This window comes from Colletes latitarsis, chromosome 11 (assembly GCF_051014445.1).
Source record: "Colletes latitarsis isolate SP2378_abdomen chromosome 11, iyColLati1, whole genome shotgun sequence".
Classification (NCBI taxonomy): domain Eukaryota; kingdom Metazoa; phylum Arthropoda; class Insecta; order Hymenoptera; family Colletidae; genus Colletes; species Colletes latitarsis.
In genome coordinates this window covers 24,768,285-24,792,398 of record NC_135144.1, presented here as the reverse complement: position 1 = coordinate 24,792,398, position 24,114 = coordinate 24,768,285, and the positions used below count along the sequence as shown (strand labels likewise).

Sequence of the window (24,114 nt, the reverse complement as noted above, 5' to 3'; positions counted from 1 at the left end):
TGATATAATAAAGATGATGTCAACACTATATAAGGGACGAAAATATTTATTAAATATCTTAATACTTCTTACATTATCCATGTCAGATTTTCATACTACTGATATTTTAAATAACGAACAATTAAATACAACAAAAATATACATACTATATAAAAGGGTAAAACATTCAATATATTTTTTTTAGATTACATTAATACATCTCAAAAGTAGTAACATCAATTATAACTATTGCCTTTTATCTAAATCTATTTATATCTCTACAGAAACATTTTCCAAAAAATCATTATTATATAAAATATTCTATTAAATACAAAAATATAAGAGACACTAAATGATATATGATAGAAATTTTAACATTTAATACTTTGAGCAATACAAACATAGATTTTGAATTATATCTTAGCTAGCCTGGTATAGTACAATCGTATACACCTATCTTGAATTTTACACCAAAACAGTACTCTGCTATTAATTTATATGTGACTTTGATATTTTTACAAATTACTATTTGGTCATTTGTATTTTGAGTTTAAGAAACATGTAAACATGCAAGAAGACTCACTCCAAGTAGATGGCTAGTATTATGAAAACTCACTGCTCAAAGAGTTAAATTGGTTAGAGACTTAGTTATACTGGAATATAATGCTTGTAGCATGCTTGTTGTTATTAATATATAAATTAAACAATAACTGACACTGTAGATCTGTTTCATATTAAAATAGTTGGTGGAGTTTAGTTTAATCGTAGGATTAACATGTAAAAAAATATAATGTAAACACACGTTTGCATATAATAAGTGGTAAATTAGGAAGATCAATTAATCACATTTAGCTTGACTAGGAAATGCTGAACAGTACATTAACTTAATTTACTTTTAGCTGCTCTTGTCTTTCCTTAAGATCAATTATGCTCAAATTGATACAGGATACATATCCATGTAACAATGAAATACCAGTTTTAATCAATGCTATAGGTGCAGAAAGCCATATAATTAATCTAAATAAACTAATACCAACCACTGAAACGAAATACACATTATTTTTTACAATTTTCAAAATCTCATTGTTAATAAGACATTGCAAGTAGTAAAAACAAATTCAACAAAGATACGTTTAGAGAAAGATGTATTTTAAATATTTTCCATAATCGTGAACTCAACAAAAATAATAATTATTGATACATATGGGTAAAATGAAATATAAGAATTTTTTGTTGAGTTTGCCTTTGTTGAAAAATGTTTAAAATCACTTTATTGTCCATATTTCTTTAACCACATCTTTATTGAATTCATCCTTACTACCCATAATGCCTTGTATGTGTATGTATAAAAACTTACAAATGGGTCCTTCGGTAAAGTGAATAAGGTACAAGGCAGCATAGAAAGCTTCGTTACCAGCACACATAATAAATAAGACTGTACGATTAGTATAATACATTCTCATAATCGGGTTTCCAGACATATCAACAAATTTATGACTTGTTTTCCCTTGCAAAAGAGACCTATAACATGATAACATAATCATATAAGAAAGTATTTTGTATTCTTTTGTACATTCGTATAATTATTACAGTATCTGTACTAGACTTTATTCTTACGTATGTAAGTATATCCAATGACAAGCAATATCAATGGCCATGCTTAATTGAAACCAAAAGGTATATGATGGATAAAGTACACACAATGTAGCCAATAAACACATAGTACCAACACGATCAGTCAACTGATCTAACATAGCACCAAATTTGGTGCCTTGATTAAAGTATCTTGCTGCATGGCCATCCACTGCATCTAATAGTGCACTAATAATGTAGCACCAAGATGCAATGATGTGGTTGGTTGACATAAAATAAAAGGATATAAGAGCCAAAATCACTCTACCATAGCCTGTTAAAACATATATACACACACATTACCATGCTTATAATATCATTTATATATTCGTATTTCTAAACATATTCCTTACTCTTTAATTACTTTTAATTGTCATTAATAATACTGGTAATACATTTTCTACTATATTTATCAAAATACTTTGATATACTTATTGTTTGTATAAAAACTTAGCTAAATTTTTTTTTTTATTCAAATATTAATTGAATGATAATAATTGCATTTTTCAAATATGTTATTGTGTTATATAAAACAGGCCATCTGTAGATTAGTATAAATCAATATAAGAAGTCTTTGAAATGCTGTGCTTTCCCATCTTCTTTTATCATATCCTATATTAAAAAGCAACCAGAAACTAAAAATAAATATGGAAATTTTCTGAGAAATGTTTTCATAGTAAATTTTAAATTGTAGCAATCTGTCAAACCTATTGAATGTTTCATTACTTAATTCTAATAATTTCTCTTGGATAAGACTTGCATGAAAATATTTATATACTAATATAATACGCATAAATAAAATCCCTTTAACTGGGATTTTGAAACTCAATGAATATAACATACAAAAATTATATTAATATGTTTTTAAATATTTATCTCTCATCATTTTATTAGAAGTACCAAATCTATAACTTGATTGTCAATAAAAATGAATTACACATACTGTAACAGATGTGCATGTATTGCAAACAACGTATTATTTTTAATTTTTAATTGCTTCAATCTAACAAATACATCATTTCATTGTGTATGAGAGATTTATAATAAGATACAAATAATTATCAAAGTACTAAAATATAAATGTTTATTTACCAATAATGTTGGGCACAAATAAGAAAATATTCTCAGATCCCGTCATTTTGCCGCCGCTAAATGTTTCTCACTGTTGCGGAATATACTTGTAACGGAACCAGTTGTTCTGTAACCAAGTGTCTGAATTTATTTGTTATCTGTCGTCGTTTGTGTCAAGTAATATTTTTTATTTTTATATCAAGAGTGTTACTTTACAACCACCCGACTGCTCCTCCACACTGTACTCTCGTAGAGTTAATCTGAATTATCGTCAAGCATACGTATATAACAATATATAGCGTCAACGATTGATATATAGAATCGACAATTATATCGCATAATCGCATCATAGTCGCGAGTTCGAGATATATCGAATCCAGTGACGCATTAGCAGTCATACAACTAACAGTGTTGTATCAATTAACATTTTCATAGGTTCAATACTTCGCATTTTTGTACATATTACAAATTTACAAAGAATATTGTAGTCGCTATAAAATGCAAATTTCACGCAAATGTATAATTTCTGGAAGTAAAAAATCGATCATTTGTCGTAAATTTTCTTTGACACTATAAAATCACGCGTTCTCAAACAAATTTAGTTTTTAATACTGAAAATTATCGCTGAGAACATATGCTTATTTTTAACAATTTACTGAATCTTGGTAACGATCATTTTGAATAGATTATAAAATAGCAATTGCTGAAGACAGCTTGACATATAGTTACGCTCCTGAAGCCAGACGACATTTTCGGAGGCTAAACGGTTGGTCCGCCGTTTCTCTGCGCAAAAGCGATCGTTTATTGTGTCGCGAGAAAACTGTCTGTGCAGGTTTACGTCAGTTTTCCCGTAATTTCTTTTTGATACAATGAATTAAGAGGAGTTTTCATCAAACAATAGTGGAATCGAACGAAACGTTTTAGTGCTAAAATTGATTTACCGTACGGACGGATTCGGACATCGTGCTATGAAGTTTTGGGTGGGCTAGTTTTCTTTTACTTGAATACAATTTATGTTTTCATTAACAAAATTTCGTGTTTCCTTTTGGCTCGAGTGCCTCTGTAAAAGGTTATTTACGTACTTTTTGTGTTGTCGTGAGAAAGTGCACGAACAGGAGTAACATTATGCGATCGATAATTCACCGACGATTTTGGAATACGCTTCGATGATCTGATCAGGATACTTGTGGTTCCGTGAAACGTTCCCACTTGTCAGTGAAATGTTTCAAAAGTGATATCCGAGTCTTCTAAGACTCATGTACGGTCGAATAGAGACAAGAACAAACTATATACTCTTCGATGTGTGTACAAGCAATGCTAGAAACATTGTCGTTTTGGACAAATACGTTTTCGCGTCTTCCGCCCGTATACGGTTGGAACAACGCTATCAATAAATTACATTTCATTTAATAAAAAAAAAAATTTAACGTAGCAACGTACGTAAAGAAAATGTGCATTTTAATATCGACAGCGGCCATTTTGAATTTATGACTGCTCCGAACTACGGCGATTATCAACCTCGTTTTATAACACCAAAATTGGACTTTCTTCAACGCTTTCTCTAAGAACTACAAAAGCGTCCAAAACTGATTTGACATGTCAACCAAAAATATTTGTGATTTTCCGTTTTTGAGATGCAGTTCTAATAAGTGTTACAAAATGTATTCCTATTCATTTTATATGTGTTATACGTTTTAACGTGAATCCACTGTTATAAATTCGGCACGAATTGAAACTTTTGAAACTGCTTTTCATCATAATAAACAATATGCTCATTCGATACTGAAAGAAATCTGTATATTGCAAATTATATGTATTTTTTATATTTTGTTAATTACGAGAAAGCAACAAACAATTTCAAATTGAGAGCATATCATTAATAAGACGACGTGTAACTGGAATTAGTATTTCCATTGTTTTTGTATTTCTTCTCAGAGGAATTTATTATACTAATACAGAATAAATAGTTTTCAATCACTGGTACAACAAATGTAATATGTATTTCGATTCGATGGAATATAGAACATGCTTTATCGACAGCTGTGGTCGTAGCTGACAAGCAGATCGGAAATAACCTTAACAACGAAAGATTTATGATATCAAAACACGATAATGCATTAAAAATTTAAACTTAAATACGTAAAAACGGAAATTTGCAAGACAATTTAAAATATACAGTGATAATTGAAAAAGAAAAGAACCATAAAAGCATAACAGTTGTTCCGATTGATTAACAATCAAAATACTAGATGGTGGACGGTGCCATTTTTGTCACCTTCATAGCGCGCGTGGTACGCGCGTAAAGTCAGACACATTGAAAAGATCTTTCATTGAACCTCGTAAAATTTCTATAAGATTTTATTTTGCTGTTTGCGTGTATGTTTTCTTGATTTATCTCAAACGTTATGAATTTATGATCTGGCGAGCGATCAGACTTAACCTGCTGTGACACCAGTGCAGTAAAAAAATGGTTTCTTTTACGTGCACGTGATGGTGTAACAATGTAATAAATTAAAAATGAAATTGATACATTTTACGTGATGCGAAATGTGAGAATTGCGAATCATCGTCTGTGGTCAATTGGAAGAGATCATTAGGCCTTGAAACACCAAAGAAAAACGATGAACAAGCTATGAGTACAGCGGACACAGCGTTGTCGATTTCGATCAAAATGGCCCCAGGGCCGGAACATCGTCAAGAACCGGTAGCACCCGACAAAACTGCTGAAAATCGTAACGACGTCTCTAATGAAAGAGATGCAGAAAATTTAGTAGTAAGTGTGGAGACTATTAGTAACCAGAGTTCAAGTGTAGAAAGTGCTTCAACGAACACCGATTCCAATTCAGATCCTGTAAATCAAAGTGCAACGACATCTGTCACCTCTGATAATAAGCAGGTGAGTTATGGAAATAGTGTAGCCATAGTATTTGTTCAATATTTATATGAATTAACTAATTATTGTATAAATATAAAATTTAAGTTACTTTGAGTAAAGTAAATAAATTTAATTAAAGGTATCATAGTATGAGCATGAAAGTTATTATGTTTGTACGTCAGCGAAAGAAATTAATTTCTTATAAATATGATGTTCACACCAGAAGGAAAGTTGTGTACAACAGATATATTAATTGTAATAAACAATGTTACACTATACATTACCTACTAATGATAGGAATGGAACTGATTAAACAAGGTATCATCTTAGGTATAATAATATGATATTGCTCTCAAAATATCTTGTATCTTATTATTACTAATTGCAGTAATTTTAAAGTTGTAATTTAAAAATGCAATATAATAATTCTTATTAGTTATAACAGTCCTTTTATATATATATATTCTGTCAGAGACAGAATATGATATATGGGAACATGGGAATAAGGTAAAGACGCATGAAAAATGTGATATCTTACATTTCCATAGTACAGCTATCTAGTTGTACATAATTTTAAAATTAAATAAATAGAAAACTCAACTTGCAGTATTAATATAGCAACTCTATAATATTTTTATTTGTCAAACAGTTGCAATGCATGTTTGTAAAAATGTTACATTTCAAATGGCATTAAAATAAATTCATGTACTTTAATTCAATGTATATAAAACAATACTATTTTATATAATTCAATTTTATAAACTTCCATCAGTAAAAAAGAAGAGTAAAATATATTGAATTATAGTTTTGAAAGGTCAGTATTATATTAAAATTTTAAATTATTGTTATGGCTATTTATAAGCCATAATATCATAATATTACTATAAGATAATCAGAAAATATGAAAAAATTCTGATACGAAAATGATATGTATGATAATTACAAAACACTTATTTCAAACAAGAACTAAAAAGAAGAACTAAAGATCACAAAAAGATTGATAATTATTTACCATATTAATGAGTTTATTGATTTTAAAGCCATTAAAGTATGTTGAATGTGAAAGGTTACTAAGTGTACTAAACCAAACCATAATTGTGGCTCATAACCAGTTATAAAATTATATGCATTAACCAATAAGAAAGAAATAGTAGATTAAAAGTTATTTTGAAGTTAAAATGTTCATTTATCATTGTGAACACAGGCTCAGGCCAAATCTAGACTATTACCTTTTGTTTTAAAACATACATAAATTTTTACTTATTATTGTTAATATTAAACAGTGTTCGTGGTTGGTATTTTGATGTCTGTTACGAAAGGCACGAGGCTTTCGATTGGTAGAATCAGAATGGTAACCGCCCATTGTACCAATCGGTACTCGGAACGTACCGATGAAAAATTAAACTACCAATCGGCAGTTCAATCTCTGTCTGCGGAAGCGTGGTTTTTACAATTTAAATTTCTAATAATTATATCTTAAAATTAAGAATGAGTAACAATTATTTTTTGCTTTGAAATACTTAATCAGCGTTCCTTTGCAATATAAGTAAAAGCTGTTCAAATTGATGAAGTCATTAATATTGTAAATAATTACCAAAACAACGATGAAAAATTAATATTTTAAAGTGAATCTTTCGTAATTGCTGTATATGTTGCCAGATTTCATTTAAATTTCGTCAATATAATTCTGATAATTGCACCTTATTTTAGCCAATGATTATTTTAGACAATATTTTCCAAATTTCTGTAGATTATAGACTGTATACTTTCGCGACTTGATATACATTAGCAAAGAATAACAAATTCTAATGTCGAGGGGCCCCCCTGCTTATTACGATCCTGGAATGGCCGTGTTCTTAGTGTAATGGCGGCGGCCATGCTGAGAAGAGCGCGCCGCGCCCGCTCGTCATAATAGCATTTAAATCGGCAGCATATTCTTGACACTGCCGATATTATTCCTTCTGAACAGTAATAGCGTATCGTCGGCTACGTTTATCGCGTACTCAAATGCGCAAAATCTCTACGTAACGGTGCTATACAGCGGGACTGCAGTTCGACGGAGCAAAGACGACTGCAGCCGACCCAGGTGCCCTCTAAAAATATAAATTCCGTGCCGGCACTGCCCAGCAGATTTTTCCTTCGTCTGTAAGTCACCCCGGTATCTCCTCGTGTCTCAATTAGCTAATCGCGACCCCCTATCGATCTCTGGACAAGCCCAAACTCATTCCTGGTGTGTGTCCTATTTTAATTTACAAGCGTAGGTAAACTCGCTATTGGCCTTCCTTTTCGTATTTCCAAGGACTTACGAGTATTCATTAACAGTGCTTTTCGAGTCTCAAAGACGATTGGTTTGTATTGTTCCCACTAAACCAAGTACTTTTTTTTCCAAGACATGTTACTCAACATTGTGAAACAAATGATAATTTCTGTACTGTTTTCTTTCTTTCTTTTAAAAAAATATTTTTTTTTTCTTCTTTTTTTTTATACCGTAAAACGATAACAGTTTATCGTTAACCTAACTACAAACATGTATGTACATACGAAGATTCACGGTCAATAAGTTCGGAAAGGTTTTGTTATCTCTATAAAAATGGTGTATTCTGGGAGCAATCGTAATCGCTTTTAACTTTTACACGTCGCTTCTCGTAAAGTTCGTTACAAAATGCTTTGTTTCAGCGACGTTTATGTGCTGTTTTAAATAAGAAAGGAGAAATAAAGTCTATAGTGTTCAATTATTTTTTTGCACAGGCAGCCATTCTGATAAAATATTTTGCTTTAGAATGAAGTTAATCAGGTTACTGTGAGACAGAATTAGTCAAATTACCACAACAGTAAATGACATTCTGTATAGTTTCTTACAATATTTCCTACTTTGTTTATAACCTATGGGTAAAGATATTTCTCTCATAACAGTATTTATGCCGTATTTTGTAAGTAGATGAAATAAAAACCTATGAACCAATAATTTTTACTGTTATGTAAACAGCTACATACAGTCTGATGTAGTAATATTACATGTCATATCCACAGTTTAATCAAAGGTAAATAATAGTGGAATTAGCAATACATACATTTTTCTTAGCAATAAATATATCTCATAATTAATTGTGTCTACAGTAATAAAATTTGTATTTCATTAACATGCATGGAAAGATTAATAATGACAATGATATATATCATTTATATTGATACATATACCTCTTTTCTATGTGGTCTCTATATTTCCTTACAAAATCCAATAAGTGAAACCTTAAATTCTCTCTCTGAATCTATCTATATCCATGCTTATCTGCCTTGTGGACTAGTTCATACTATGGTGCAGAGTATATGTAATAATATGAAAATGTTATGAAACAAACTTTATCATTTGCTATGTACAATATTTATTTAATTAATGATAATTTTCAATATCTGCAGTAATAATGTCTTAAAATTTTTAAATTTTAAGTAAAATTTATATTGAAATTGAGTCTTAAGGAATTTATTGAAAAGATTTGTGTACTATATGCTGAGATTGTAGATAATAAGTTGTCGAGGTATGAAAAATAATCAACAGTAAAAAAAAGTAATCCAAACATGTAACCATATACACAGCGCAAATTTCCTTTTCTTTCTTAACACAACTTAAAGCGTACTTCCACGTATGGTTTACTCCTAAAGTTCGGATCGATCTCTTGGCATACTTTCCATATTTGAATCTAGATTGCAAAACATGTCCCTCTACCATGTATAGGTTACAAACAAAGTGTCTGCAAATGTATCACACAATAGAAGTTTTGTGCCATATAATATGTTTAAACTGAATTTAATACAACGTTCTTTGTTCTGTATACATATTCCATAAATTATTGTTCTTCATAATTGACAAACACACATTTTATATCAAGGCATTCAGTATTGTCAATTCATCATATGCTTATATAATAGTTCTTGTTCAATAAGAACACACCCTTATTCTATAGTATATATATTCTAAAAAGAATATGGCTTGTAACTGAGTTTAATATATTACTTATTAATTTGTTTTGCAAATCAAATTATTATTTTTATTTTGATAAGTGGTGTAAGATGTACTTACGAACAATTTTTCATGCAAAATAAATTTTAACTTTTCCAACTTTTGTTATGACTTTCAGGAAGAACCAGCCACTTTGTCCACATTAAATGAGGGTGAATTACGTGCGTTATTGGATGAAGCTATAACATATAAGTGTCCCAAAGATCGTGAAGGAAAATCCAGTCTTTTTAAAGTAAGCTTACTAACCTTTTGATTTTCGCATATTAAGATCGTTTAAAATAATGATCTGATAATTATTTCAGGAACTATTGCAAGAAGCAGAAGCCGATGAAACTGAAGAGGGTCGAAGGATAATAACTAATTCACGTTGTCTGCCTGGATCCAATCGTAGAAGACATAAAAGGGACTCTGTGTCTGAAAGACTCACGCACGGAGGATCGTTACAAAATTTGGCACAACCTATTGCTTCAGAATTTGATAGCAGTTTTGCTTATTTGACGTCTGGTTCTAGCCACACTTACGGAGGAAGTAGAAGAAAAAATAAAAAATATACAGGACCCAGTGTATCTGCTAGGCAAAGGGAAGGTGGTTCATTACCCTCAAATGTAAATGCATCTCACAGTCTTGCTTCATTGGCTAATTTAGATTTATTATTTGATAAAAAGGTATGTATTCTAAACAAATTTAATTTTAATTTTTTTATTTTTTACACATAGATAGATTTAAGAATATTGTAATTATTTATGAATTATGTATATTAATAATATAATTTACTGATATAATATTTGTGTATTTTATGTATTATCACGTTTATTAATTAAACATATATTTTGTTGGTACATAAAGAAGGGTTTCTGCGAAGAAAGGACAGTATATGACTGGACCAATAAAGAAAAATCCAAATCCTTAGACAAACCATCATATACTAGCACAAAAAAAGAAGAGAAGGAAAAAGACAAAAAAGATACAAAAAAAGATCTGTGTGAAACTGAACTTGAAGTACGTGAGAAAAGAGGTAACAAAGGAAAATACGGGACAAATGAAATGCTTGAATCAGATAATCCACCACCAGAGTATAAGTCAGATTACATGGTGATCGATTTAGGTGATGCTGAGGTAAGTTAAAAATTTTACGTATTGTTAATGCATAACACATACGTCGTGCGTGTGCGTCAACACACTTTAGTACATCTTGTCCATACACATATATTGCGGTATTGCGATATAATGTAAATATGTAATCCAAGAATTTTTTTCTTCATTTATTTAGGTGGGTACTATTAGTGAAAGGAATGTGGGATCCATAATAAGTGGGGTTCAGAGACCTCACTCTTTGGATACAGAAGATGATGAAGGAACTGAAATGAAAATTATAGAACCACGTAGACCTCAATATATATCACGTACTACTTTTGATATAGCTCAAACTCCTGTGGATACTACCATAGATTTTTCTCTCCGAGAACACAGTGGAAAACAAGATAAATCGAAAATATCTGTCAATGGTACAGAGGTAACTGGAGCCCTCTCTTTTCAAACTTTTAATAGTGTGAAATGTGGTATTGGTGGAACTTCGAACAGTTCTAGTGCTAGTCAGGGTAAAGTAGTTCCGAGTTTATGCTCCATGATGTCTGCGTCCTTGCAAACCCAGAATATCACAATGGGTAGGTCAAACATCAAAATTATTGAATTTAATTCATTTGTCATATAGTGATTGCAATAATTAATATATTATAGTATTGAATTAGAATTGAAAATATCAAGATAAAAGAAATATTTGAGCTAATGTTGCGTTTGTATTTTAATTGAAACATACATTTACTCTTTTTAACAGTATAGTCATTTTTACATTTCGCCTTTATATACAGGGTTTGTTGCAATGAATAGTATAATTGAGAAGAAAACGATACTATCTTGATCATTTTTGAAGCTCTATACCGAAATATTTTACTTTAAATTTTTTATTTATTTTTGTATGTAGAATCTCCTGCTTCTTGATTATATATACCTCTCACTGCGAGACACCTTGTATACTAAAACCTTCGTTTTATAACAAGTTAAAATATATGGATTTTGCACAGAAGGTTCCAGGTATACAGCACACACTACAACGTCTGGAGAGAAGAAATCTTTGGATGAAAATGGAAACGCAGTGCAAAATTACAACGGAGAACGAAAAAAACCTCGAAGAAAACATACACAGGAACCCAATTTTGTTGTTTATAACTCTGAAACTATCGTAGGCCATCGCAATGAAGAGAACATTGACAATATAATTAATTTTATCGAAAATAAGGAATCCAAAAGTAAAAAAGGAAAACCAGGTAATCCAGTGAGAGTAAAAACTAATTCTGGAGCAAAACCAAGGAGTAGACAGAAAGATACTAAGAAGGAACAGTTGCCTGCCAAGTTACAGAAATCCAATTCTCTTGAAGAAATATCTAAGACTAAACTTGAAGATCTAACAACGGAAAAAAGTGTCAGTTCTAGTGGTGCTAGTAGTTTGTCGAGTCAACACGGTAACTAATTGATATTGTACACTTTACTTTATACTATGTTATATTTAGATTTACAATATATAATTTGTATCATTTTGTTAGGTACAATCAATGTTGCTTTGCGTCGTGCGAAACAAAGAAGCACGGGGGACACAGCTATCGATAGTCGCGGTGATAGACGATCCTGGGGCACCGAAGAAGGTCAATCTATATATTGCAATGATACTGGAGATGATTATGCTAGTCGCCGAAACTCCAATAAAACAATCAATCCAGACCCCGAGCACGAAACAGAATTTCTGGTAGTTACGAAAAAGAAGAAAAGTAAAAAGCAAAGAAGAAGTTCCAGTGGTAGTACAGCACAAAACTTAACAACGTCCGGATCTTACCTCCAGAACTCAAGAGGATTTTCTAACGAATATAGAACACCGCTTTCATCTGAATGTAGAAGAAAATCAGCAAGCAGTATGCCACCAAGGTAATTTAACGCAATCATCTTTATCAGAAGTTCGAAATCCTTCGAACGAAGTATACTATTATTTCGTGATTATAGTTTATACTGTTAATGCAAACTAATTAAAATAATTATTATTTGCAGCGATAAATCGGATAGTAGTGACTCAGACTCTGTCCATTCATTGCCAGTTACATCAAATACGTCCAAACACAACTTATCAAAAATAGCTACCTCATCAGGCGGAACGCCACAGGCAAGTTACGCAGACATAGCTCGTATGGCAACTATTAACATGACGCATAGCTCGGTATTGAATATGTCTTCGATTGTTCCGAGTATGTTGAACACATCCACGTGGCCTAGCGTACCACCGAAAACACCTTCGGAACCAGACAAAATCCCGCAGGACTATTATCCCAGTTTAGACGAGTTACAGCACTCTGACAGAAAAACGAAACAACATAATTTTACACATACGAATCATATTTTGAATCTTGGTTTCGAGAAACCACCTTCGCCAACTTTGTCCTCGAAGATGAAGAACTCATCGGAAAGAAAAAAGGCGGAAGCTCAAAAAGAAGCTATCAATAAAAATATTCAGGTTATTAAATACGTGCAAGACATTGAAAAAATGCATCAAAGGCTAATGCAACAAGAACAAAAACACGTGAATTCTATTAATCACAGTGTAAATTCAAACGAAACTTCAGCGATGAATCCGATGCCATCGAAGCTCAATAATACAGTGACAAATTGTACTTCAGATACTGATAATAATCCTAATTGCAATATTGTTAACAGTAAAGATTCGATTGCAAATACAAAGTGTAATAATACTCGGTCGCGTCGAGGTTACGTTCAAAGCAGTCAAAATGTACAAATTCCAGCATCGTACGAAGATCAGCATTTCAAGAAACCTGGATATTTACCTCACGATGAAAATACAAAAAAATTGCATAACACTGAGGCTTTCAGTACGGATTCCGAAAATAAAAATAATCCAGGAACAAGATCTTGCGACGACGTCGAAACACAAAAAACCAGTGTTCAAACTAATCCAAAATCGCTGCAAGAAGTGCCGCAGAATGTCGATTCGGATACTACCAAATTAGTTCAGAACGAGAAACCAACCAAAATAGCGAAAGAACAAGATGTTAACGCAAAACACGAGTCGATTAAGTCGGGAAATACGTATTCTGTAAATTCAAAGCAAGAACAACAAGAAGATGCCGAATGTAAGAAAGCTAAACAGCATGGCACAGGTTCAGACAAAGATCAGTCGCAGAAAACGGAGCCACAGACATCCAATAAACAAAAAACCTCGAGACCTGCAGTGATATTATTGGATGAAACCTCGTCTAATGTCACTAAAAACAGTGACTTGCCAACAGAGCTTAGGTTTGGTTTTGAGATCAACGAACAACTTTTATTATCCGAAGATTCTGCCACCGAAGAGACTTCTACTGCCAGTTCTGTGTTTCCATCTGTAGTTCCGTCGCTCATGAATAAACCACCATCCACTTTCGACAGATATCCACCGATATTTGAAAAACACATGAGATGCGACAAATTTACACCTAATTTCATGCAACCGCCAAATACTCATGTGACGCAACAGCCTATGCATCCTGTGATAGTGCAACGGTTACCGTACATGAGTTATCCACCAAGATTTCCACCGCCAACGTGTTTACCACCACCACCACCTACACCTCCCCCAGGAATCATGGAAAAATATCAACCTAAAGAAGATTTTTCTATGCTTTATGTTGCCCCTGAGGAAGATGTTAACATACAGACGTACAATCATGATAAAATCGTCTCATTTGTCGGCTTAGGTATGTAAATATGATTCTTATTCTAAACTTTTTTTTTAATAAAAGTTATACACGGATTAACCTTTCAAGGCCATTTTGCGCCAGACCGCTGTCTCGTTTATCTTTCTTCCGTTCTCGCAACAAAAAGGAGACAGTGGTGTTAGGCAGAATGGTCTTGACAGGCCAGTTCGAATGGCATTTACTATAGTTGGTATAAATACTTTATTATAGAACGTTTTCATATGTTTGAGCCAATTTACGAATGCTCTCTATTGAATATCTCAATTACAAGTATTATAACTTGGTATACAAATATTATAACTGCCATAAATTAATCTTTTGAAAACGTGTTATCTTTTTTTGTTTGGTAACGTAGCATGGGACGCTGTTATGAGGGAAATGCCAGTAACCGCAAGTGGTCGTATACAATTCTACAGTGGTCAGTGAAACGGGCACTAAGAGGATAAGGTAAATAACACAACAATGTTTTTGTATCGCAAGATTGCATCCATCACGAGTTATCTATTATAAAACACAAACAGCCAGAAGAGTCTGTTTATTAATGCAAAACTGAATAAGTATCTGAATCTAAAAAAAACGATCGAACTTTTATTACCGATCACGATAAAACAAGCTGTACTAATTCTCAAGTCAAATCATCAGTGATAATTCCGTAAAGCTACACGGCGTAAAATATTTACTCTGAAGATAATGTATATAATAGTCAATCACCAGGCAAAGACAAAGTTTATTGTATGTTCCGTTGTTGTACATACATTAAAGTTACAAATACCTTTGAAAAGGTTGTGACAACATCAAAGTTTCAGTATTGTCATTTGATACAATATTCGACTGAATATCATGACTAATAAACATACGAAACTTATTTCGCTTCTTTGAAAAACGGAAACAAAATTTTCTTGTAAAAAAAATGTGAAAGTCATATATCTGCAAAATACCTCTTATAAATTTTGGAAAACGTCTTTCGGATCGATACGAAAGCGTGTGAATTTTGAAAAGGAAAAGAATACAAAAACTTATCGAAGGAGGTTTTAAAGTAGCTAAAACAAGAATGCCATGAAGCAGATTTTTCAAGAACTGCATGTGCTGTGACAGTGGTTTATGCTGATGCCTTTAAAATAACAGATACACCTTAGACCATTGTAATAAAGTCTATGAATAGTTGAATCAAGCCTGTTACGTTAACTATGCCAAATTGAGATCGTCCGTCAAAAATATTGCTAAACTATTAACAAACTTGAAAAGTTGCGAGCTACGATGATCTTGAACAACACCTTGAAACAAGGATCATTGCAACAGTTAGTGAGTCTTCGTTGAAACTTTAGGAAACTCCGAATGAAAATAGTGGTTGCTAGATTAAACGTACTTTATTTAAGACAGCATAAAGGAACGCAAAGAAAGCGATAAAGATGTGTGAAGTGTAACAAAAAAAAAAAAAAATAATGGTGAATGTAAGTGTGACATTGAACACGTGTAAAATATTAAAATAGTGTGATTGACTTATGACTTTATGGAGTGGTTACTTCTTCCAACTGCGACAGATAATAGTTTAAGAAATTAAGAGGGGAAAAAGAAAGAATCATAAACTGATTTTTGCAAATGTTGCGCTCAATGTCATGAACTGGATGGGGACAGTGAGAAAGAGTGCGAATGTGTCGAAAATCGCTAAATTTTTACACAGACTCGCTTATTTGATGAAAAATTAATTATTAATTATTGATAATGATAATTATAATAAAAATACTTGCTTGTGATCATAAAGTATGATAGCGTGAATGCATGTAGTTCGTGTAGATATTCTTCTACTAGCCGATGTCCAAATTTGGTTTTAAACTTCTGTTTGAATTTTTAATGAAACTGTGTTATCTTCTAAATTGAGCGGGCAAAAAAAAAAATAATAACTAATACTGTTTGTGGTTGGTATAGTAAAAAAATGAAACTTATACGAGTAGCTAATCAAAAAAGAGACAGATTTAATTGTATCGTATTACATCACACGGTGATAAGTAACAGTGATTTTATGTTTCTCTTAAGTGGATGGCATTTCTTCGGGGTATCTTCACTTGATATGCAAACAAAAAAAAAAAAATACTATTCAAAAGTCAGGTGCTCCATCGCCTTAAAGTAGTAGAATGCAGTGTCAGCCTGTAGTGCCATTGACTGGTTCAAATGGTCAAGTACTAAGATTTTGCAAAGTGTAACAGAAAAGATCTTGAAGAAAATAGAACTATAAAATTGTGTATTATAGCAAGCATCGAGCGGCAGTTATACCGAAACAATATCATGTATTCAAAATACACGATTTAATCGTTTTTCTTAACGAGTAACAAGAAATTAAAATATAAATCTTAACGTGCAAGGCGGCAACATATTATATGTATTCTTTTTTTTTTTTTTTTTTTTTTTTTCGAATTCGTAAGAGCAAAATCAATAGTAATCGACAAATTCGGAACCACACATTGTAAACGGAATAGCAATCTTTCTATTTTAAATTGAAAACGTTTTAAACGTGAATAAAGGAAACACGCTTATATTTTGTTCAACGGCAGGCTATTTGCATTTATCTATGAACCCTTTGTAGCCTGTATTGTACCATAAAATGTATGTTTCTCGCAAAGGGCACAAAATCCTAATTGGACGCATGGAGTTTTTACATCAGTTAACGAATCAAAGCGCATCGTTCCTGCACATATCGTTCCCCCAGCTATCGATCAATGATTTAGATTCGGTTGAACTGTTGAAATGTCACTGATGTAAATTAATTTCTTTTTTTTTTTTAAATAGTTAACATTAATTCCCTGTCTTGAATTGTTACTTGTGCATAGGTGACACAACAAATGCAACAACATATCGACAGCAACTATTCATGAGTCAATGCATGAAGGAGTTCTATAATTTCATTGTTAATTCGCTTAAACCATCGCAAAAAAAAAAGAAGAAAAACCCGAGATAATTGTGCTTGTTATGTAATTATTGTAATCGCGATGAGTTGTTTAAACATTTCTGAAAGTCCGTTAGCTCTGTTGAATTTGCAAAGATCACGCCCAGTCGTAGAGATGTTCCAGAAATGTTTACATGTATTCATCGACGATCACTCGGAGTAAGACCCAATTATCGGCGCGGGCGTGTTGCTAGTGTTCAAAAAAAAGCGCAAAAAAATAAATAAATAAATAAATAAAAGCAAAAAAAAGCGAGAAACGAAGGGTAATAACAGTTGAGAGAGAAAGTGTCCGACGATCTCAGTGTTAGCCTTGTATCACTGTACAATTTGTTATTCAATGTAAGACAGTTCTTTTGTGCTGTATATACATATATTAATAACTATTATTAATTAATGATTAACAATTACAGTGAAGCTATTCGATTAACTATTATTGTACCGCTATTATTACTAAATAACGATTATACAGAGAAAGCAGAAGCTATCGCGAGTGATTGTGCGTGTAAAAAGATGAAAGAAAAAAAAAACGAATATTTTGCGTGTATGGTAAAGACTGTGGCTGCCCAGCTGAAAGCAAAACAAAACAAGAAAAAAAAAACAAAAACAAAAAAGAACAACGGAGAGAGAATGTTGTTGCCAACGTTTAGTATGTTGCCAAAGTTTTCCCCGTTCGCGGGTATAAAACACAGTATAAAGTAATATTCGCGTTTCTTTAATTTTGCTTCTTTTCGCGCGGCGAAATTGACTGAGCGTCAATCGAGTATTCTGTAAAAGTGAAATTAATAGTGATTTTCGAAAATAAGTTTATTATTTATATTTTCTTCTTTTTTTTTTATATATATATATATTTAAAGTATCGTATTTGTTCGATTAGCGATTAATATCAGAGTAGATTTAAAAAAGAAAAAAAAAGAAAAAATAGCATTGTGATAACCACGCGTATAATAAATGTTGTTTTCGGTAAGCTGAAAGGCCAGGGAAAAAAATACCTTCGAATATTACTTGCATACTGAATTCGCCGGTGATACGTATTCAGACGATAAATCGCTACACCATACGTATGTTTATAGCGTTAAAAAAATAAAAAAAAAAAACTGAAATGGAGCGACGAAGGGATGGAAAGAGGGTATAGTTGCGAACAAAAGGGACGTCGGTAGCGGCTGGAAGAGAAGTTCAGTTGTGAACTGAAACCTCGATTTATTCTCAGGATGCGTAAACACAGCGGCCATCGCTTACTATTTTGTTACTAATAATACTGAGAACCTCAGATTCATGCAAAGTTATGTCACGGACCATGGATGTAAAAGAGTCACTTGTCGCGGAGCGTGTAAAAGAGGAAATAGAAAGCAATAGGGTAATGAGAGAAGAATGAATGAGTGTAAGATAGGGAGCACAAGAAAAAAAGGAAAAAAAACACGAGAGAAAGGAAAGAGAGTATGAGAACGCCGATTTCGATGCTTCTACGAATGAAAAGGTATATCGTCCTCCTCGAAATGATTATAAAAAAAATTTCGTAAACGAGTGTAGCGTCGCCATTTGGCCTTTATGCTGTTCTATCTGCGATTTCATACAAGCTTTGCGTACGATACTGTGATATAATAAGTCGCTCTGTTTCTTCGTGTTTCCTTTTTTTTTTTTTTTTTTTCTTTTTCTTTTTCTTTTCAATTGCATGCGTGGTAGAGCGAGCGGGAAAGATACACAATGAAAGAAACAATAGGGGTTCGAACCGGAAACTTTCCGTGGGCGTCGATCGGATCGTTGCGCGAAAGCAACGGGACAAAGTGCGAATTTACCGTCTCCTGCGTTTAATTTTTAAACGATTAAAACGCTAGTAACGCGGTGCGTTTGCACGTGACCGCAGAGGCTAAATATGTGAATAAAAAAAATATGTAGAATTTCAGCAGCAGGTGCGTCGAGAATACACGAAATACACATAATAATAACGAGAATCATGAGAAAAACGAAGCTGGCCGATTTCCATTTTCTTGCATGTTGTATCTCATTTTTATACTTGTTATAATGCTTTCTGTTGCTGTTGCTGTTGCTGTTGCTGTTGCGAGTCGTTTCATTTCTTGCACAGCTTTCTCTCTCTCTCTCTTTCTTTCTCTCCTTTTTTTTTTACGTTCAATGTCATTCGCTATCCAGGATAGTTACAAATAATAATTGTTATCGAGGGGGGGGGGGGGAGTGTCAGTGGTGAAAAGTGTATCGTGAAAGAGTTAAAAAACATCAATGTAAAATGCAGCCAATAAAGGCCCGAACGAACAAGTATTCGGACAAAAATTACGTTGGAAAATCGGACAATTACTATTACACAATAGTAAAATTGCTCAGACATCGTTTCATTTTATTTTTCTCTTTAAGTATGTACACCGATGCGTTCCAAAGTAAGCGAAAGGAAATTTTTAATATTGGTAGATGTGGATAAATTTTTTTTATTATTAATACATTGTTCGTCAAAGTTCGATAACTGTTCAACTATTTTTTTTTATATACATTATATGGATCCTGCCATTTATTTGGGACGCGAAAACATTTTTGTTTTTTGTTAGAAGAATGTCTCTTAAGTTATTAAAAAATTACTGATCTACGCCTAATATTTTGTCGTCTCATTCTTATTTACTGTATCAGCAAAGAATAACTCTTAAAATTGAGGCTTCACGTTTGACTGTCCTCTGGTTAATTTATTAACTACAAAAAGAAAAGAAAAAAAAAATAAAGGAGACAGAAAAAGCATCACTAAAATGTGCGACATTCCTTTGCATCATGTTCAAGGAAGATACTTTTATCTCCCGCGACGATTTGAAAAGCGAATTAATTTATTCCTCGATTTGTCTCGGACTTGCAAGAAAATATTTTGTTCTTAACTATTAATGAACTTTCCAATTTTTATGTATGTAATATGTATGTGTGTATGTATGTATGCGGTAAAAATAGAAAAAAAAAAATCTTAAACAGCGGTTATTAGATAGATGCAGCACAGAAAAGGGGGGGAGGGGGGGAAATGGTGCAAATGGTGACGCGAACGCGCCCAAACAAAATGCGACAGGAAATTTACGTTTACGTTGATAAGCACGCACGTTGCCATTTGTTGTTACTGGTTATTATTATTAATATTATTATTATTTTATCATTGTCCTTTAGTTGGAATTTAAACATTTGTCCTTTTTTTTTTCTTTTCGTTTATTCTCTTTAGTATTTAAGGTACATGTTCGCCTTTACAACTTTCGTCGCCGTACACACATACATTGACATTTCGTTCTCCACGACTTTTTAACTGTAAAGCCGAATTAAAAGGCGTTTTGTGATCTACCATCGGCATTAATCGTCTCGTTTCTTTATTATTATTATTACTATTATTATTATCGCAACAATTATTATTATTAATTATTATAATTATTAATATTATTATCGTCGTCGTCGTCGTCGTCATCGCTTCCCATCCGCGCGAATGTACATCATTCGATCTCGCCAGAATTGTGCGCTTCACGAGTCCACGTTGCAGTATATTTCTTTTTTTCTTTTTTTATTATTATTTCATTCATGATGTAATACTATTTGCGTTACTTTATATTGGTTGCACCCACTATGCACTGAATGCAACTTCTTCGGTTTGTCGTCGATATTATTATATTGTTAAAAGGGAAAAGTAAAAAAAAAAATAGAGTTAAAGAATTTGTATTTATTGCACTGAGTACGACCAATAGGTGTAAAAGTATATCGACCAGTATGTCACTGCGCAAAAAAAAAAAAAATATTTCTTTTGGCTATCCTGCGTAACGGTTATTTCACGATAATTTAGTTGATCATCACATTTGAAATGTTATATATATTTATATATAGACGGATATAGCATTAGAAAACAGTGTTTCTATTATTTGTACGACAAACTTTGATAGTGTATTTTCAAACTCGTACGTTTCGTCTGAAAATACTTGATAACAGAATCCTTCCCCTCTCGAGTCACAATCACTGCTATCCAGTGATAACTTGTTGGCTAGGCACCTACAAACTAAATGGTGCAAAGAGAGAAGATCTTCGCGCCATCTTATTCCCACTGGAGAGGCTACCTCTGACGTCACGCTGCATAGTAGTGGGGCCTCCATAACACGAGAGATGCATTTTTCTCCTATTCACGGCTAGTATTTTGAACGTACGGTTACGTCAATGCCTCTCAGTCTTGTCCTATCCTAATTTGTCCCTATACGTTTCGTTCACATCCTTTGTCACGCGATGGAATTGTAGTTGTGAGCAGCTCAGTCAATAATTACAATGCGTGGGAGAACAGATGTTGCCATTACTCTACAGCCAATCAGCGTGCCTAGCCATCAAGTCATCACTGGATAGTACTATCCAAATATGACTTGATGATTAGGCACCTACAAAGTAAACGGGGCAAAGGGCAAGGAGAGAAGATTCTGACGTCATCGTCAGAATATGAATGATCGCTCTGACGTCACGTTGCATAGTAGTGGGGCCTCCATACCACGAGAGATGCATTTTTCTCCTATTCACGGTTACGTCAATGCCTCTCAATCTTGTCCTATCCTAATTTGTTCCTACACGTTTCGTTCACATCCTTTGTCACGCGATGGAATTGTAGTTGTGAGCAGCTCAGTCAATAATTACAATGCGTGGGAGAACAGATGTCGCTATTACTCTACAGCCAATCAGCGTGCCTAGTCATCAAGTCATCACTGGATAGTACCTACTTGGATTTCATTTTGCTACTTGTCATCCCAGAGACGAAGAATGCCAAACCAACGCAGCACAGATGATGGATCGTCTCGGCAAAACTATTTTTCTAGTTAGTAGAAATACGATTCTGCGAGTTGAAGTATTGATTTTATAAACGCGATAGCGTAGAAACGCAATTGCCGTGTTCCTACGAGTTATCGATTACGTCGGTCAAGCAATATATCAGTGTTGCTTCTTTGTTTTTGTAAAATAGAGACAATAAAGGATATCATTACAGAAAAAAGAAATAAGTAAGAGAGGCAGAGTAAAGAAAATTAACAATTCGATTGGTTATCGAATAAATTTATTGAGTGTACGTCAGATCGAGATCAACGATGAGCAAGATTTTTGTTCGATCGAATAAAAAGAATCTGTAGTGACTTATCGTGACATTTATTCGAGTGAACGGTTATTTATATAAGCTTTTATTTATTCCAAATGAAATATTGTTTTATCCTATGATTAAAATAGCAAGTAAACGTAGTATTTTATATGCCTTCACTTAATAAATGCTATCGCAGATTTAGTTTATATGTAATTTTTGTTCCTATTAAATATACAGTCCAAAGTACAATCGAATGGTCCTTACGATTACGTTGGCCTTGTTACGATGTGATGTGAAATAAAAACGTTATCCAGGCAAAATCCAGAAAATGAATCTTATCAGCAGTTTGACATCGTGAAGTAAGTATCTGATAATATGAAAAATAGTCAATGCTATTGCGAGTAACACGGAAAAAATAATGGAGCACTACAGCCCCAGAGAAATTAGCACTACTCACACTATGCCAGATCACGCGTACGTGAGCTCTGTAGAGTTTCGAAAAGTCGATAAAGGCAAACAGACACTTGCTCTCTTTCTCTATTCTACCCGAAGTAATTTCGAACCGTCTCGTGGGAGTCGAGAGAGCCGCCCGTTTGCGTGGAATAGTTCGTTATTTTTAACGATAGATGGCGCTTATTTTCCTACCTCAAACCCCCTGGTGCTAAAACGCCCAAGTTTGTCGTGAAATAGTTCGTTATCGTCCACGCTAGATGGCGCTTATTTACCGACCTCAGGCCCCCTGGTGCTAAAACGCCCAAGTTTGTCGTGGAATAGTTCGTATCGTCCACGCTAGATGGATTTCTCGACAAGCTTGGGCGATTTAGCACCAGGGGGCCTGAGGTCGGTAAATAAGCGCCATCTAGCGTGGACGATACGAAGTATTTCACGCAACTCAGAGATGCCAGAAAGACACCGAAGGTGCTCTCTCACACTATGTCAGATCACGCGTACGTGAGCTCGTGGAGTTTCGGAAACCCGACAAAGGCAAAATGACGAGTCGAGAGAGAAAGGCTCACACTTCCCTTCTCGCTCTTGAACAACTAATATCCGACCTCCCGTCAACAGGTTTCCACTGGCCTCTGCTGACCGCTGCTGACCACTCCTGGAATTTCTGACAACGTATAACGATTACGACTGGATACTGTTAGCTTCTCCCAGCCTCTGCTGGCCTTTGCTGACCACCGTATATATTTCTGACAACGTATGACGATTACTACTGACTTCTGCTAACCTCTGTTGATCTTTGCTGATCTCTGTCAGCGTGTGCTTGTCTCTGCTGAACTTTCCTGGCCTCTGCCGAACGCTACTGACCACTGCAGGTATTTCTGTTAATGTATAACGATTAATACTTACTACTGCATGCCCCTACAAGTCTCTGCTTGCCTTTGCAGGTTTTTGCTTGCCTGTGCATGCCTTCGTTGGCCTCTGCTGAACACTGCTGACCACCACTGATGCTTCTGACATCGTATAACAATTACTACATGCTACTGTTCGCCCCTGGTGATCTCTGCTTGCCACTACATGCCTCTGCTCATCTCTGCTGATCGCTGCTGACCACCTCTGATGCTTCTGACATCGTATAACAATTACTACATGCTACTGTTCGCCCCTGATGATCTCTGCTTGCCACTGCTGGCCTCTGCTGACCACCGCTTATATTTCTGGCAACATACAACGATTACTACGACTCCTGCCTTCCTCTGTTAACCTCTGCCAGCATCCCCTGACCTAAGCTGGCTTCTG

General features: G+C 33.8%; 2 protein-coding genes across 5 annotated transcripts; one reads left to right on the top strand and one right to left on the bottom strand.

The window, feature by feature from the left end:
* Positions 1-30: 30 nt before the first annotated feature.
* On the bottom strand, positions 31-3,783 carry Pis (phosphatidylinositol synthase). Of its 2 annotated transcripts, none has more exons than XM_076778257.1 (5): positions 3,765-3,783; positions 2,704-2,809; positions 1,597-1,885; positions 1,337-1,500; positions 31-1,018 (listed from the first exon to the last, which is right to left on the bottom strand). In XM_076778257.1, the coding sequence occupies exons 2-5, from the start codon at positions 2,747-2,749 to the stop codon at positions 864-866; spliced, it is 654 nt and encodes a 217-aa protein (XP_076634372.1). In that variant the 5' UTR covers positions 2,750-2,809; positions 3,765-3,783; the 3' UTR covers positions 31-863. The 2 variants fall into 2 exon arrangements, with proteins under 2 accessions (XP_076634372.1, XP_076634371.1); XM_076778256.1 differs by lacking the exon at positions 3,765-3,783 and adding an exon at positions 2,894-3,004.
* Positions 3,428-22,297, top strand: Tyf (twenty-four). 3 transcript variants are annotated; one of them, XM_076778252.1, is made up of 9 exons: positions 3,428-5,578; positions 9,694-9,807; positions 9,878-10,240; positions 10,425-10,691; positions 10,846-11,239; positions 11,657-12,094; positions 12,176-12,551; positions 12,672-14,368; positions 14,724-22,297. In XM_076778252.1, exons 1-9 carry the CDS (start codon positions 5,315-5,317, stop codon positions 14,792-14,794), a joined length of 3,984 nt encoding a protein of 1,327 aa, XP_076634367.1. In that variant the 5' UTR covers positions 3,428-5,314; the 3' UTR covers positions 14,795-22,297. The 3 variants fall into 3 exon arrangements, with proteins under 3 accessions (XP_076634367.1, XP_076634366.1, XP_076634365.1); XM_076778251.1 differs by having other exon boundaries at positions 10,422-10,691; positions 11,660-12,094; XM_076778250.1 differs by having other exon boundaries at positions 3,429-5,578; positions 10,422-10,691.
* Positions 22,298-24,114: the final 1,817 nt, after the last annotated feature.

What these genes read in the sequence shown, in the direction of transcription:
- Pis (XM_076778257.1), bottom strand. Translation starts at nt 2,749, where the DNA reads ATGACGGGATCTGAGAATATTTTCTTATTTGTGCCCAACATTATTG. An exon ending in CATTGGATATACTTACATAC is followed by an intron (nt 1,501 to 1,596) that starts GTAAGAATAAAG and finishes ATCATGTTATAG; the next exon opens with GTCTCTTTTGCAAGGGAAAA. An exon ending in CTTTACCGAAGGACCCATTT is followed by an intron (nt 1,019 to 1,336) that starts GTAAGTTTTTAT and finishes ATTTCGTTTCAG; the next exon opens with TGGTTGGTATTAGTTTATTT.
- Tyf (XM_076778250.1), top strand. Translation starts at nt 5,315, where the DNA reads ATGAGTACAGCGGACACAGCGTTGTCGATTTCGATCAAAATGGCCCCA. An exon ending in GAAAATCCAGTCTTTTTAAA is followed by an intron (nt 9,808 to 9,877) that starts GTAAGCTTACTA and finishes TAATTATTTCAG; the next exon opens with GAACTATTGCAAGAAGCAGA. An exon ending in AACCCAGAATATCACAATGG is followed by an intron (nt 11,240 to 11,656) that starts GTAGGTCAAACA and finishes GATTTTGCACAG; the next exon opens with AAGGTTCCAGGTATACAGCA.